The sequence below is a fragment of the Patella vulgata genome, chromosome 8 (assembly GCF_932274485.2).
Source record: "Patella vulgata chromosome 8, xgPatVulg1.2, whole genome shotgun sequence".
Taxonomy (NCBI): Eukaryota; Metazoa; Mollusca; class Gastropoda; family Patellidae; genus Patella; species Patella vulgata.
In genome coordinates, this window is record NC_065886.2 from 31,320,425 (window position 1) to 31,335,703 (window position 15,279).

Here is a 15,279-nt window from a genome sequence, read left to right on the forward strand (position 1 = left end):
GATTAAATTAATGCTGGTGTAGGGGACGACACTTTTGAAGAATGAATCACTTTTATCCATTTCTCGCCAACATTTGCGGTATCAGAAGCAATGACATTCGGAAATCAGGTCAGTTTTTCAAAACTGCATGTATAAGTCATAAGTTTGCACGTAAATATTAAAGAAGGAATTTTCCTTTACGGTACTTTAAATTTATTACACGTAAAATTACGAGTACTATGACACAACAGTAAAAATATGAAGCATGTGCAGAATGTTTGAGAAACAGAAATATTGGTGAGCGATTGCGGGACATATTGGCTGGTTTTCGGAATGCAGGACAGTTGGGAGCATTTTAATAGTTTGAAATGGAGGTAAAATTTCCCTCAAACCACACTGTATGTCTTTAGCCCAGTTGGTGCAGAAAAGTAGGACGTTAATTAAACCCCAGTTAAATTCATTTCATTGGATTTCAACTATTTTCTTCAATGGATTAACTAGGCAGAATTAGGTCAAAAGAGGTCCCTGTAGGAAAATACTGTAATTAAGCTCGCATTCCCGTAATAGGATACTAGGGCCTATAACCAGACTTCAACAAAACTAATTCTTGGCAATTTATGTGGAATGTACTATTCTGAATAGGCTTAATACATGTTTATATGATTACCACAAAATTAAGGACAAACAGATACCCTACTAAAAATATACAAGACATAACAGGTATTTATTGGAGATATTTTAATACAGCACAATAATATATATGTATACTAAATTCTATTACCGGTACACCAACTGATATCATTTTTCTATTTTACCTAAAACAGATTCTATTTTTGATTTCTCCAATAGTTTAGCATATTGAGGAAACAGATACCATTTATCTGACATATCACGCAATTTGATTACTACATAGTCTTTCTTAGACGATTCCACTATTTCTGCAAAAGGCACCAACATGTTGACCGGTATGAGTAAATCTTGTCTTTTACCCCAGAACGACAAATACGACAGTCTTATCTCGTCGGAATTTTTATTGATGCCCAATTCTCCGACAATTCTTGGCATTAATGCGCTTAGTATATATAAAGCAACAGTAATACATGTGATAACAGCAGAAAGTGACAAAAATAGAACCGGACTCACATTACCGTAAACTCCGTTATAAATAGTCGGTAGAAGACTAATCATCGAAGATACAGTCAGATAAATCTTAGACCGGTTTAATATCTGTAAATATTTCATATTTTTTAAGCGATATATCGACATATACTCCTTTTCAAGTTCACTGTTTAAACACAAAAGATGTGATGTGTGAAAAGATCGCTTTCCTATTGCCGTTTTTGTCAGCAGACCTGGACCGAACTGTTTATATTCAGAACGTCGAGAAAAACAGGCGTACACATTATGCTCTGTATGAATGAAAGTTGCATGTCTCTGATTGGATGTGTGGAAACAACGGTTTCCTCTTGCAGTTTTCGTTATCAAATGTGAACCTAACTGTTGTTGTTTATAATCATAACGTCCAAAAGAACAACCAGTGTATGAATTATGTTCTGTACAAATTAATAAAGGAAGGCAATTCAACACTTCATGGCTCGTCAGTTTTAATAAAACACCATGATTAAAACAAGTTGACAGAAACCTCTTAGAACGATTTTGTAAAGTGTATAGGTTTCTACACATAAAAACATTTCCACAATAATTCAGCACGGTTGAAGGAAAACTTGGTCTGTTTATCTTTTGAAGAACTGCAGAAACCTGATACAGTAGACGTGTTCCGTTGCGATAGTTCATTTTAACAACTGGAATTAGAAAATATAATGGCAAGTAGACAAAATGTTTTATCTACGTGACTCCTCTATAAAAAATGTAAAAAAAAAACATGAATAAAAATAAAATTTAGCCCAAAAATAAAAACTAAATAACACAAAACAAAAACTAAATTAAATTCAAATCATCTTTGATAAAACAAAGTAATGTAAAATAAGTGTAAATCAAAAACTGAAATAAAAAAAATTGAATTAAAAATAAATTGAAAACTTAAAACTTAAATGAGAAAAAAATTAAAACATTTTTTTATTTAAATCAAAAACTAAGCCAAAAGGTGAAATGAAAACTAAAATATGCATGTCTTGACGTGGCCCATCGCTAGCATTCAAACGGGACTGTAATTGAACACCTGTGAATAATTCTAATCCTAAGGTGATATTTTACTTATGGGAGCCACGATGGCTCAGTACGACGTTGGCTCGCTAACCTGGAGGTCCCAGGTTCGATCCCTGCGTTGGCTGAGAAAGTTCATTGGGATTTGTTGGTGTGGTTCCTCTTTGTCAGTGCCCCAGTTGTGCAGGGCCAATGGCCCGGCAAGGGACGAAACAAAAAACCAAGGTCTAGTGTACAGATTAGCTTGCACATAAAAGATCCCTTGGCAGTTGGAATTTGATATAAGAGTAGGCATATTTAATCTTTATAACATAACGTGCATGTACAGCCGCGCCCAATTTTTATGTTTATTGCCTACAGACTGCAACTGTGCATGCCACAATTCTGAATGGATCATCTTGGAACTTAGCATTATAAGATAAGGACGGCAACTATTGATTTTGGTGCATGTTTATTACCTACAGACCGCAATTTTGAATGGATCATCCTGGAAATTGGCATATTTAATCCTTATCACACAAGGAGCCACGGTGGTTCAGTGGGTAGGTCTTTGTCTCACTAACCTGCAGGTCCCGTGTTCAACCCCTGCATTGGCCTATGTTCATTGGGATTTTACGGCGTGGTTCACACGCGGAGGACCTGGCAAGGGACGTGTAGTTGGTTGGATGGGACGAAAAAAAAAGGAGGTCCCGTCTATGCATTGCCGTGCACATAAAAGATCCCTTGGCATTTGAACCGTGCCGCTGTCTGGGCAAAATTTCCCTCTTTTACGTAGGCTACATTCCAATATGACCTTGGTCCTTCGTATCATATGAATCGATATCACACCACTTGACTCATCAATGACAGTCCTTATGATCTAAAACGCTAGCCATAAACCATCGACCCCCTCCTCCTACAAGCTCCATGAATGAGGACACCTACCTCCAGAGTAGTCACTACTGACTAGTCAGAGTGAGAGACTACGTTCAAAGATGAACTATTTCGGCGATTGACCATTCTACCATTTCTATAAATTACTTTGTAATTCCTGCTAAGTACCATATACGGCCTCTACCTACCTCAAGTCTGTTGTCACCAATGGAATTCAGCAGTTCTTTAAAGCAATAATAATTCTAGCTGTGAACTATCGTACCGTTGATGAGCGAACAAACTTCCCATGCTTTGACCTTTGTGCAAGGGAAACAACTCCCTTTACGGAAGACGGAATCAGACGAGTACTTTCTCCAATGTTAAATTGACCTTTATAACCACAAAGAGCTCACATATCAAACACAATGTTCTGATAAAACTTAATAAATAAAAGTATTGAAGAGAAGTGGCCGTTTCGATTTTTTACTAGACCTAGTCCAAGGAATCTATATATAATGCGGTGATGTCATTTTAGTAGGCGATTACCCGAAATTACTTCCAGTAACCAAAACTTGCCAGAAAATGTAACTCCAACACTCTTCTGCGATTCTGGATCAAAAATTTAACAAAAATGGCCATGCAAAAGGGAGCGTTGAGCGATAATACCTATAAAGCGACACTACATCATGGTAAAAGTACAGAAGCAATTTTAAGAAAATTTAACCTTCAGTTTTTAATTTGCTAAAATGAACTTTTCACTCAATCTAGTCACCAAATTCGGGACAAGGCGTGTATACGTGTGTGTGGTTATCTCTTGTGTATAACTAGCTGCGTATTTTCTTACGTATGCAATAAATCAGTAACCCAAACCATAATTTTGCTGTTCTTAAAAATAACATTGAAAGTATTATTATTTGTTTAGAACTGACATCAACTGAGTATTGGTGAATCATTCCCAAGCTAAAAAAAAAATAAAATACGTGATGATTTATATAAAATAGTCCCGACCGAAGCACAAAATAGCGCCAAGATGGCGGCCCCAAAAAACAATGATCGGGATTGAAACTTTATAATAGTTCAGTGAATTCATCTTCCGTTTGACAATACTCCCATCGATTCTAGAATTAAAATAAATAAATACATTTGAACATCTTGGCCAATCTCTTTGTTTACATGAAAAACTTTTTTTTTGACAAGAACATATTGATCTAAACATGCATATCAATCAATTAATTAAATTAAAGCTTTTTAGTTCTTTAAGAAAAGGTTTATTTTTTTTTATACAAAATACTGAATTAAATTAGTTATGTTATTAATTTATGAAATCATTGATAAGTTGGTTGATGAAAGAAGTCGTTTTTTATCATTTTGAAACATAACATTTCTTTAAAAGAGAAATAATAATACTATTCTAATTTTTTTAATTTTTTTTTTCAAAATCTTTTACTCATCAGAAATGAAAGGTTCTTAAAGTGAAAGTTGGACTGTTTTCTGAACCTTTTTTTTCAAATCCACTCTTACATGTTTTTGGTTCCCTATTAAAAATTTAAGATAAGATGAAATGAAATGGGGTTTAACGTCCTACTGTTCTGCCCCAACTGGGCTAATGAAGACGGGTATACGCCATACAATGTGCTATGAGGGGACATTTTTCCCGGATAACGGAGCTATGGCCTACTCTTTTATCGAATTCCAACTACCAAGGGATCTTTTACGTGCACGGGACCGCGGTGTTTTGTCCCACCCGAACGACTGGGCAGCTATCCTTGTCAGGCCATTCGTCCTGCACTACTAACAAAGGAAAATCACGATGAACTTTCTCGGCCAACACCGTGATCGAACCCGCGCCCCAGGCTTGCGAGCCAGCGTCTTACTCACTTAGCCACCACGGCTCCTTCACTATTTAAGATAAGATGAAACAAGATATTGAGATTTAATATCAATTCAACACAGGAATCACATATGACGGGTGGGATTGTGTGCTAGGGGCGGATTGGGTGTGCCCCAATTTTGAAAAATGGACACTATCCTCCCTCTAAACATTCCGAACGTGTTGTTCATACACTGGGTAATGTTGGGACAGCATAGTTCAGATCAGGAGGCAATTTATTGTCGACCAACCCGGCTTACACTCGACGTGTACTAGGGGCGACGTCCTCCTACGACAATCGGAGTACCATCAACTTTGAACATGTTTGTCCTGTGGAGAATTATTGCGCACGGATTCCCGGACGACGGACTTCGATTTTTTTTTATATGATATTCCCGAATCATGGCAGTATCATTGCACTCGTTATTCAATATTTGTACGATGATAGAATTTCCCCGGTCATCGATATTTAATGATTTCAGCAAATATTGTTAGCCCACTCAAAAGGTTATGCCACTGAAGAGTGTAACGGAACTAGACCGAAGAAAGTGCTGTGTCAATATTGCTATATGAACTTGATCTGTTTTTTTATTGGCATTTCATCGATGATTCCGCTCTTTCAATTCCACTCTTGTAAGCCTATGTGGCGCTCCAGTGCGAAAGTTTCAGTGACGCTCCCACCCCCTCTGCATACTGTATATGCTTTGTTCATTGTCTGCGCTCAGTTGACTTTTTATGATTAAAGAAATTTTAAAATACATTCTTTTAAACTTTTAATGCTTATCTAAATAACTATTTATTAAATCAACTTAAGTAAAATCTTATGTTTATTTCCCCCTCAACCCTCCATTTGATAGAATAAACCTATAATATATCTTGGCAAAATCCTAATTCTACCCTCTCTATTTGCAGCGAAAGCCGGTGATTAGTTATCTCTATGGAAGGGTATCGCTGCCAATGCTCTGCGACAATGTCGTTTCCATTGATTATATTATGTAAAAAGTACAATGTACAAAGTCCTAATACCGATATTGATAAAGTCAAAATACCTCTAAGGCAAGAGTTAAATGTAAAATGTCAAATGTTAAGTGTTAAATGGCAAATGTTTTGTGGGAAAATGCTTTTATAATTTGTCGCCCCAAGAAGTGTCGCCCCCAGGCATATGCCCCCCCCCCCTCAGTCTTCCGCTATACGAGGGCCCTGGTATCGTCCAGCCTAATGAAGACGGGCATGCGCCATGCTGTTTGCTATAAGGGAAATTCCCCAATTCCTTCTTGTAATGACTAATAGTGTACGTGATGAAAACGTAATGAAATAAAGAGTTTGACGTCCTACAGGATGATGAAGACAGGCATGCGCCATGCTGTATGCTATGAGGTAAATTTCAATTCCTTCCTGTACTAGCGTACGTGACGAAACTGTAAAGAAATGGGGATTAATGTGAATTTTTTCTCGGAGAGTGGTGCTACGGCCTACTCTTATTTAGAACTCAATTGTCGGGGGTTCTTTTACATGTACGCCAATCCGAACGAAAAGATGATGTTCCCTGTCAGGCCCTCCGTTCTGTACCACTGACGAGGGCAATCCATGCCGGAATGCCCTGGGCCCTTATTCACGAAAACTTAAACTAAGATACAATCGAAATTTTAAGAAATACTGCAATTCGATTGGCTGACCAGTAAAATCAATTTGCATATATCCAATGAAGTTGCAGTATTTCTTAAAATTTCGGTTGTAACTTAGTTTAAGTTTTCGTGAATAAGGGCCCGGGACCTTCAGGTTAGCGAACCAGCGCCGTAGTAACACTAACTCCCTCTTGATGTGACAAAGGGTGGAGTCGTGGGTCTTATCCTGGTCAGTGACATGCAGAGGTTTGGTGATGGCGGGGGCAACTTTTTGATTGTGTGACCACCTGACTCGGCCGGCTTAGTGCTGAAAAATATGTAAAAATAAATGATATAAATATCTTTTTATTCAAATTAAATTATAAATCAGCCACATTAAAGATGGGTTCCCGCGTACAAACTGGGTGATTTAATGGTATATATGGACCAAAAACTTTTTCAAACTAATTAATTTGTCATAATTATGCTTCAAATCCTTCTCAAACATTGTAATTACGAAGGAATGCCCTGCTATTAAAATTTGATCAAACCAGGTCATGTTTACGTCACGTCTTGGGAGTCAGAGGAGAATTCATTGCATACATAATACGATGTTGTCTTTAATCGCTTACTATTTATTACAAATATCGAATTTCTAATTAAATTCTCGGATTATCCACTACCCGGGTCTTTTTTCTTCATTTTTATCTCAGAAAGTATTGTACGTCTAACTCTTCATAAAGTTTATCAACTTGTACATCAAGCACTCAATGTTCGCTTGTGACCTTTGACATCATGCGTGCAGAAGTTCCTAATCGTCGGGCTGTTGATTAGGGGAACCATTACATTTTTGTCCTGTATACGCTCCATGAGTGTTTTTCGGGGAATCCAGTATTTTTCTAGTAAGATTGGATATCTCTACTTTCCATATATACCAACATTGCCATACTTTTATTGGAAACTAGAAGAATGCACGGCTTCGCTCGGGGGTCATAACTCCGAAACCGGAAGTGGTAGACTAACGCCACCTGGCCTATGTTACTCCCCGGTCCGAGCTACCCCTATACCCCAAATTTCAGACTCGGGGCAGACCTAGTGTAGCCGCCAACACACAGACAGACAAACGACAGTCACAAATATTATTATTGGAAACTAGCAGGATACCCGGCTTCGCCCGGGGGTCATAACCCCGAAACCGGAAGTGATAGACTAACGCCACCTGGCCTATGTTACTCCCCGGTCCGAGCTACCCCTATACCCCAAATTTCAGACTCGGGGCAGACCTAGTGTAGCCGCCAACCCCGAACAGACCGGCTTCGCTCGGGGGTCATAACTCCGAAACCGCAAGTGGTAGACTAACGCCACCTGGCCTATGCTACTCCCCGGTCCGAGCTACCCCTATACCCCAAATTTCAGACTCGGGGCAGACTTAGTGTAGCCGCCAACCCCGAACAGACAGACAGCCAGACAAATGACAGTCACAAATATTAGTATAGAAGATAACCACCCGATAAATACATTTCTGGGAACCCATCTTTAACGCTAATTTATATTTTGTTTCCACATGCACACTAGTTTGTACAGTGAAAATAACAACGATGATTTCAAATCTTTAAACAATAAATTTTACTTTCACTCACTGTAAGGATGCCATCCGAAATGCATACCAATGGCCACCTCCCTCTCAAACGGACAATGACCTCTCACTATTTAAAAGAGAAAACAACGGGATTAAAGCTTTTTTAAGATATCACTGAAGAGTCTTGCTATGCAGTCCTAAACATAGATTTATTAAAGTATTTTCGTGATGAACATTTCAATAGTTTTATTATCGTTTGAGCAATAGATGAACTGCTCATGTTCGATGGTGTGTAAATATTTATATTTTAATGTAGTAGCCATTAGGTAAAGAAAAGAAACGCACGCAGAGATGTTTATTGTTTCTATAAAAGGTTGATTCATAGTAAATGGATTTGTTTAAAGTAATTCGGTAAATTCATTTTCTCATCTTAATTGAAATCTTTTAACAAACACAGTCTTTACAATTTAAAAATGAAGCTGGGAAGTCAAGTAACAATTCTTCGATATTTATAATTCAGATCTAAATCACATGAAACTTTCAAAGGCCCTTTGTTCTGTTCTATTAATAATCTTTAGATTCATCGGATTCACAAATGAGCACGATGAAATTATAATCAGTGGGAGGAAAACTAGGAAATTACAAAATACCTCGATTAGTGCTGTAGAGAACTGCTTAATGACAGGGAAATCTTTCAAATCTGGATACAAGCACAAGAGTCTGACTTTCTATCCGTATATGCATACACCATGCCCAACTAGACAATATATAATAAAAAAGAACAGGAATGCATGTCTGCTGAAGCCTCGATTTTACCTGCTCCCGCTTCGAATCATTTTTTTTTTTTCAATAATCGAGGCTTTTATTGTGTATGCATAAATCTATATACGGATAGAAAGTCAGACTCCTATGAATCCTATGATACAAGCATCCAAATTGGCACAAATACTCCTTGGGACGTACGATTTTGAATAAGCCCATTAGCGGCCATTGTCAAGATTGTAGACTTTTGGGTAACGAAATTATCAATATTTGTGATAAAATCACACCAAATTGTCCTATTTTATTGATTCGGATAAAAATCGTGGCATCTGGAGAGTCCACAAACTGTGTACATAATTCACATTTTGCGTAAAAGAAAAGGAGACAATAACCCCAGAAGTTGTCGCCTGATGCATACCAAAATCGAAAACCGCCAAAATTTTAAGAGAGTCTCTGAAATGAGGTTCGGGTACGTATGAATGAAATTTAAGCGCAAAAATATAGAGGAATGTTGTATTTACCTTATCTCAAAATTTCAGCTCGAAATATTACGTCGTTTAAACGTGACCCACGAAACCGCTTATCCGGACTCGTAACTCTTTTAAGATTTCGGGGCAATTTTTTCGTTAGGTGACCTGATAATCTATTGCCGTTCTTTTAGAGGTCTATGCATTGCATGACCCACATGTTGTACTTGATAACGAAAGGAGGTCAATTTCACCTACACGTTATTTTTATAAAATAAAAGTCTGGTTTTATCCAGACGCCGTATAAAACGGCTTGAGACATCGGTCTTCATTTCCATTGAAAACGTATCACGTATATTGAGTATTTTAAGGGCTTTTAACACAAAATTAAGCAGTTATATTCTCCAAAATATAATCGAGATTGGCCCTTTAAGTTTCCTCTGAATGAAACCAAAAACTGTGACCCTAAAGGGTCCACAGACTTCGCACATATTTCACAATTATGGGTAAAAGGCAGTGACCATAATCCAAGAAATCGGATAAAAATTGTGACCCCTAGACTGTCCACAAACACAGGTGAACGGACATCCGGACGGACAGACAGTTAAAATGAATATATTGAAAATTTCAAATTACTTTATTCTGAGCGGAGTTATGGGTGTTCGAAGATATAGCGCAGATTGTTTATTATCGTAGCAACGGTACTAGACATTCGAAACTTAGTCTCGTTTTTCAAATTTATCGTTAAATTTTTAAATCTCGCAGGCGTTCTAATCCATTTAAATCTCGGCCATCCGATGGTCTATGGAGTTGATTATATGCTTGTCATGTTAAAAATGCCATAATAATAGTTTATATAACATTTGAAGACAAAATAGCGCTTAAATGTATCTTTAATAAATGACCCTAAACGGACACAGCCATGCAAATTGTAGTGCTTGTATTCAGATTTGAAAGAGTGTTATACACTTATCTGCCCAATTATTACCATTTATAGTTCTGTTGACCTTTTATACACAAGTAGGACGTTAAACTCAATTCCATTTCATTTCACGTGACAATCGATTTCAGCTTTTTCTAGACCATGGTTATCGATTTCAAGTTTTATTCTAGAAAGAAAACCGATCTCAATATTTTTAATAAAAAATGTAATTACAGAAAACAAACCATTGTAATTTCATGGATGTTTGCCCTCTAAGAATAAACCACCGTTTCTTTATATTTGTTAAATAAATAGATAATAATAAAGGACGGGGTTATCGTACTTTCTTCTGTCGATATATCATGATTAATGGTTTTATATAACAATAGCACGAGTCTTGACTCCTGTCAATCATGATACTTCCAGGACATAGTGTGACATATCGCAGACACGACAGTTTTCAGATTAACGTGCACTCGACATAATCTAGGTCATTTTGGGATTGACATGTTTTAATAATTCGCCGTGCGTAGGAACCTTTAGGTGTGAGAGGAATCCGGAGGACCTGGAGGAAACCCACGACGTTGGACGGGCGACCCTACTCCTTGTCACGCTCAAGCTAGGAACTTGACTCAATGACAGATCTTATGATATCACGCACACGTGTTCAACCATTTAACCACCCAATACCCCGAACTAAAATAAAAAGTGCCCTGATGGAAATGTTAGCTCTATATATATATCTGCATGCCAATGTCATTATAGCAACCCAAAGCCCCGGATTAAAAAAAAGCAACGAATAAGGACAAGTTCTCTGTATTTAATGACATATAAATTTAATATTGTTAGTGTGAGATTCGAGGCTAAAATCAGCCTGATTAGGACTACTGATACAATGGCCGCCGATCTTTAAATTAGTAAACGTCCAGCCTGATGCTGATGCTTTATTGGATCCTTGAATTTCGTTATGGAGACTGTCGTGGGTCGGTTGGGACTCGACGGACCAGTTGTTAAAATGCATATTGGTGACACTTCCGGTCGAGGCAGGATTCATCTTGAAGTAGACCAATCTAGGACACGAGCCTTCAATACGGATATCAGAAAAAACAATGTCACTGACTTTAAAGGATTTCGTGTCCCCAGCCAGATCAATGACGGCATCATTCCCACTGATATGACAGTTACTCCCCTTGAATGTACACCAGTCGGTGTGAATGACGTCGACGTCACTGATCCTTACTTTCTGCATGTCTCTTCCGCTCCACCAACCAAACTGAAACACAGCGCCATTTTGAGCCTGCCATACCACACATCGCCGGACGACCATATTGTCTGTATAAACCTAAGCGAGTAGAAATATCAGTACAGATTAACGACTTTACTACGGTAAATGAAATGGTGTTTAACGTTCTACTGTTCTGCACCAACCGGGATAACAAAGACGGGTAGCCTATATATACCCAATGTACGCTGAGGGACATTTTCCCGTGGCAGCGGCGTTTCCGTCTGTAATCACCTATTTCCAACTGTCTAGTGTTCTACTACGTGTACGCAAACGTGTACACGGGTCCATCCAGCCACTAGACCTCATTTTTTGCGAGTCCCTCTTTCTCTCAATATCGGAAGTCAAAATTTGGGCAGCTTGTGTAGGATCTTTAATCAACATATATAAAGAACTATCGTCTGGGAATAATTTTATATTAGACTTATATTTCGGCTATATAATTTATGTAGATACTAGATATGAAGAAGTGAGGAGCGAAAGAACCGATCCGTTCGAAACACCCGTTCTGGGAATAATTATATATTAGACTAATATTTCGGCTATATAACTTATGTAGATACTAGATATTGGCACCAACTGTCTCCGCACCGTCTCCGAGAATTGCCTATCGTTTGATTGGCAGACGATAACTCCGCCCACATATTCTCGATTATCAAGTAACATTCCCAATGCCTAAGGTACCCTCGATTATGAGTCTTTTCATCTGCAGTCTCCGGGAGTGACGCCAATGCTTAACGGTAAATGTTGTTATCTTGGTCAGCCATTTAATAATGCTCATCATCTGTTGGCTTTGAAAAGAAATGGTTTATGTCTATAAGTTGATTTATCGTTGAGTCTCCTTTCATAAACCACATTGGAACTTAGTTAATAGTAAATTGTCGCGGGGGGAGTTAAAAATATGGTTGTGTATACATTTTTCAAATATAAAGATAACATGATTCTCACATAATGCTCATCATGGCATCATCTGTTGCCTTTGAAAGAAATGATTGATTTATCGTTGAATCGCCTTTCTTAAAACCATTTTGCAACTTAGTTAATAGTGAATTGTCGAGGAGGAAGTTCAAAATATGCTTGGGTATACATTTTTTCAAATGTAAACATAACAATGAGACCGATCGATAGTTAGAACAATCTGATTTACTTTCTGTTTGCGTACAGCATGATCGCATATTGAGTGAAAGATTAACAAGGCAACATGGTTGAATAGAAATTTCATTAGCAATGGGCTTTGACAATTTAACACTAATATTATCTGGATTAGACGACATTGATACATCAATACAGTTAAGCATATATTTAACTCACTGTTATTAAATTAAAGAGCAGCTGTTCACCTAGTATCTCCAACTAAATTATCATGTCCCATACCATCTCGGGTTACCTAACTCTGACATCATGGAATCACCATGTCCTATGCAATCAGGGGTTACCTAAAGTCATGCTTATGGTGTTCGTGGACGTTTAAGGATTACCGAAAAAGCTTGTTATTACCTTAAAAGAATCGTCGTTGGCCCAGATGAACGTATCCTCAACTAGAGCATCGTGTCCCATTCCCACACCATCTGAATTAAACGTCCAGGGAGCTATCATTTTCACATTGCGGATGGTGTTGTGGTCACTAAGACCCCTGAAGAAATATTGTTCGGGGTCGACCATGACGATTCCTTCAATAACATGATTGCCTCCGTGGTCAAAGTTCAGCATTCCCCAGCTGAACCGATTGTCATGCCATTTGTAGGATCGCGTGGACAAGATTCCACGTCCTCGGAGAGTAACTCCATGATTAGCAGTCGCGAGAAAGCCTCCTTCAACCCAGGCACCAGGAGCTAAATAAATAATTTTTATGTTGTTATTTAGGTGCATCTGACCGTTCAAGTTGTGAACTCCGGCTTTGTAGAAGAGAACCGAGCTATCGTGTTCGTTTGGGACATTTGATTCTGGTGGATCTGCAAAAATCAGCATCTTGTCCTTAATGTCAGCATTGCTGCTCCCATAATCATAGTCAAACTCTACAGACATCATTCTGCTCGTGCCGCTTATAGTAACATGGGCTGTTTTACTTCCGGTCCTCTGGCATTTGTACCCGTAATGTTGCGGTCTGACGATACAGTTGTGAAAGTCGTGTGGAGTGTGGATCTCGGCGGTAACCGCGCCTCCCGAAAACGAGAAGGATGTCCACGAAACCGAACGCCCACCTTTGGCATGGGACACCTCTTTAGCACGCTGATCTGATGTGGTGATGTAGGTGAAACTGGATTTTCGGTTTCCACCTTGGCTAAGATAAACCTGAAACTTGCTGGATGCTTGGATTCCGTGAGGTGCAGGATATGTATTGAGGATACCTGATGCTTGCCCGACCAGTACCGGGATTAACAGAGCTAGAATCGTCTTCGTCACCATCATGTTGGGTCACTGAATACGTACCAGTGTCAAACAGGATATCTGACTTTTAATGGCAGCGTTCAAGGACTTATTTATATCTAATCAGAACATTTGTTATTTTCAACATTTTAAACAGATAATGGACGAATGGCAATACAATTGATAACATTGTTTTAAATACCAGTGACCTATTTGGCATGGCGTTCTACTCATGGGTTGGTTTCTTACAAGAATAAAAACAGTACCCGCGGCGCACATGGCATTTGAGGTCTAACGCAGGGGCTGTAAATAGGTGACGGGGACGCTATGATCATTTGCTTGAAAAAGATGAAATGAGAATATCTTTACAAACCAGTAAATGTTATTCAGTAAATAGTGTTTAGTTTTTATGCCATTGGATCTTGCTCATCGCCTAAAGATGTATTATGTAAGAGCCAAATCGGCCCAATGTAGGTTTTTATTCTGGATTCAGATGTTATTATTATTGAAACATTTATTAAAATGCCAAGCCCATAATCAACTCTCTCTAGATCACCAGCCTACCCCGATTGTAATTTAATACAGTAATTTATTTTAAAAATTAGATGATTGAGACTTTGTTTATCATCGTAACAATGGTACTTGACAATCGAGACCATACCGTGAAACCTTTAACGACTATTAACAACTCCGCTCAGAATATGGTTATTTGACTGAAATTTCCAATATATTCATTTTTCATTACCTATTTTTAAATTACAGTACTGGCCAAATTAATAGCAATTTTTTCTAAAAACGTTGCAGAATTAACTCACTAAAATTGAAGTATGAATAAAATCATACACCGTGAATATATTGAACTGAATATTCTTACACATAACCATATTGACATCTACTTCACATTGCATGGTTGGTCGACGCAACGCCGTGTATAGACAAAGTTGCGACAACTGTGAAGCCAGGATTTTCATATGACGTCATGCAAACTTATTATCTATTTATATGATCTATTATATTGTTGGATGTCATAGATTTCAGCGAATAAGTGTCTATAGGACATAAAACATACATTTTTTAAACGAAAAGTATAGCTGAACATACTATTATTGTTATATAGCCTTATTCTATAAGAAAAATCAAAATAAAAGATACACTAGATAAAAGTACTATTAAACATATTTAACTTGCATTCGCTTTTAAAGGAGCTAAATCGCTAATATTTGGGACCTAGAAATTGTCACAAATGGGTCGCACTAACAGCGACATTTGTTTCAGGCATATTTGTTTCATCGGTGACACGTCTGGTGTCATGTGAATGCAACGACAACAGCCTGATTGATTGATTTGTTGATTGGAGTTCAGATGTCTACATTAAAATCGACCACTTTCAGGTTGCCGTATTCACGGCCAGGCAAGACCGACTTGAAATGTC

At 38.0% G+C, this 15,279-nt stretch overlaps 2 protein-coding genes across 2 annotated transcripts; both read right to left on the reverse strand.

Annotated features, from left to right (window-relative positions):
• Positions 1-699: 699 nt before the first annotated feature.
• On the reverse strand, positions 700-3,341 carry LOC126830285 (transmembrane protein 186). Its single transcript, XM_050560645.2, has 2 exons — positions 3,204-3,341; positions 700-1,781 (listed from the first exon to the last, which is right to left on the reverse strand). Exon 2 carries the CDS (start codon positions 1,771-1,773, stop codon positions 778-780), a length of 996 nt encoding a protein of 331 aa, XP_050416602.1. The 5' UTR covers positions 1,774-1,781; positions 3,204-3,341; the 3' UTR covers positions 700-777.
• Positions 3,342-11,018: 7,677 nt separating this feature from the next.
• LOC126829731 (dextranase) lies at positions 11,019-13,906 on the reverse strand. Its single transcript, XM_050559844.2, has 2 exons — positions 12,978-13,906; positions 11,019-11,540 (listed from the first exon to the last, which is right to left on the reverse strand). Exons 1-2 carry the CDS (start codon positions 13,887-13,889, stop codon positions 11,019-11,021), a joined length of 1,434 nt encoding a protein of 477 aa, XP_050415801.1. The 5' UTR covers positions 13,890-13,906.
• Positions 13,907-15,279: the final 1,373 nt, after the last annotated feature.

Coding starts and splice junctions, on each gene's coding strand:
- LOC126830285 (XM_050560645.2), bottom strand. CDS start 1,773: ATGAACTATCGCAACGGAACACGTCTACTGTATCAGGTTTCTGCAGTT.
- LOC126829731 (XM_050559844.2), bottom strand. CDS start 13,889: ATGATGGTGACGAAGACGATTCTAGCTCTGTTAATCCCGGTACTGGTC. Junction 11,541..12,977: donor CCAACGACGATTCTTTTAAG/GTAATAACAAGC, acceptor CTACTCGCTTAG/GTTTATACAGACAATATGGT.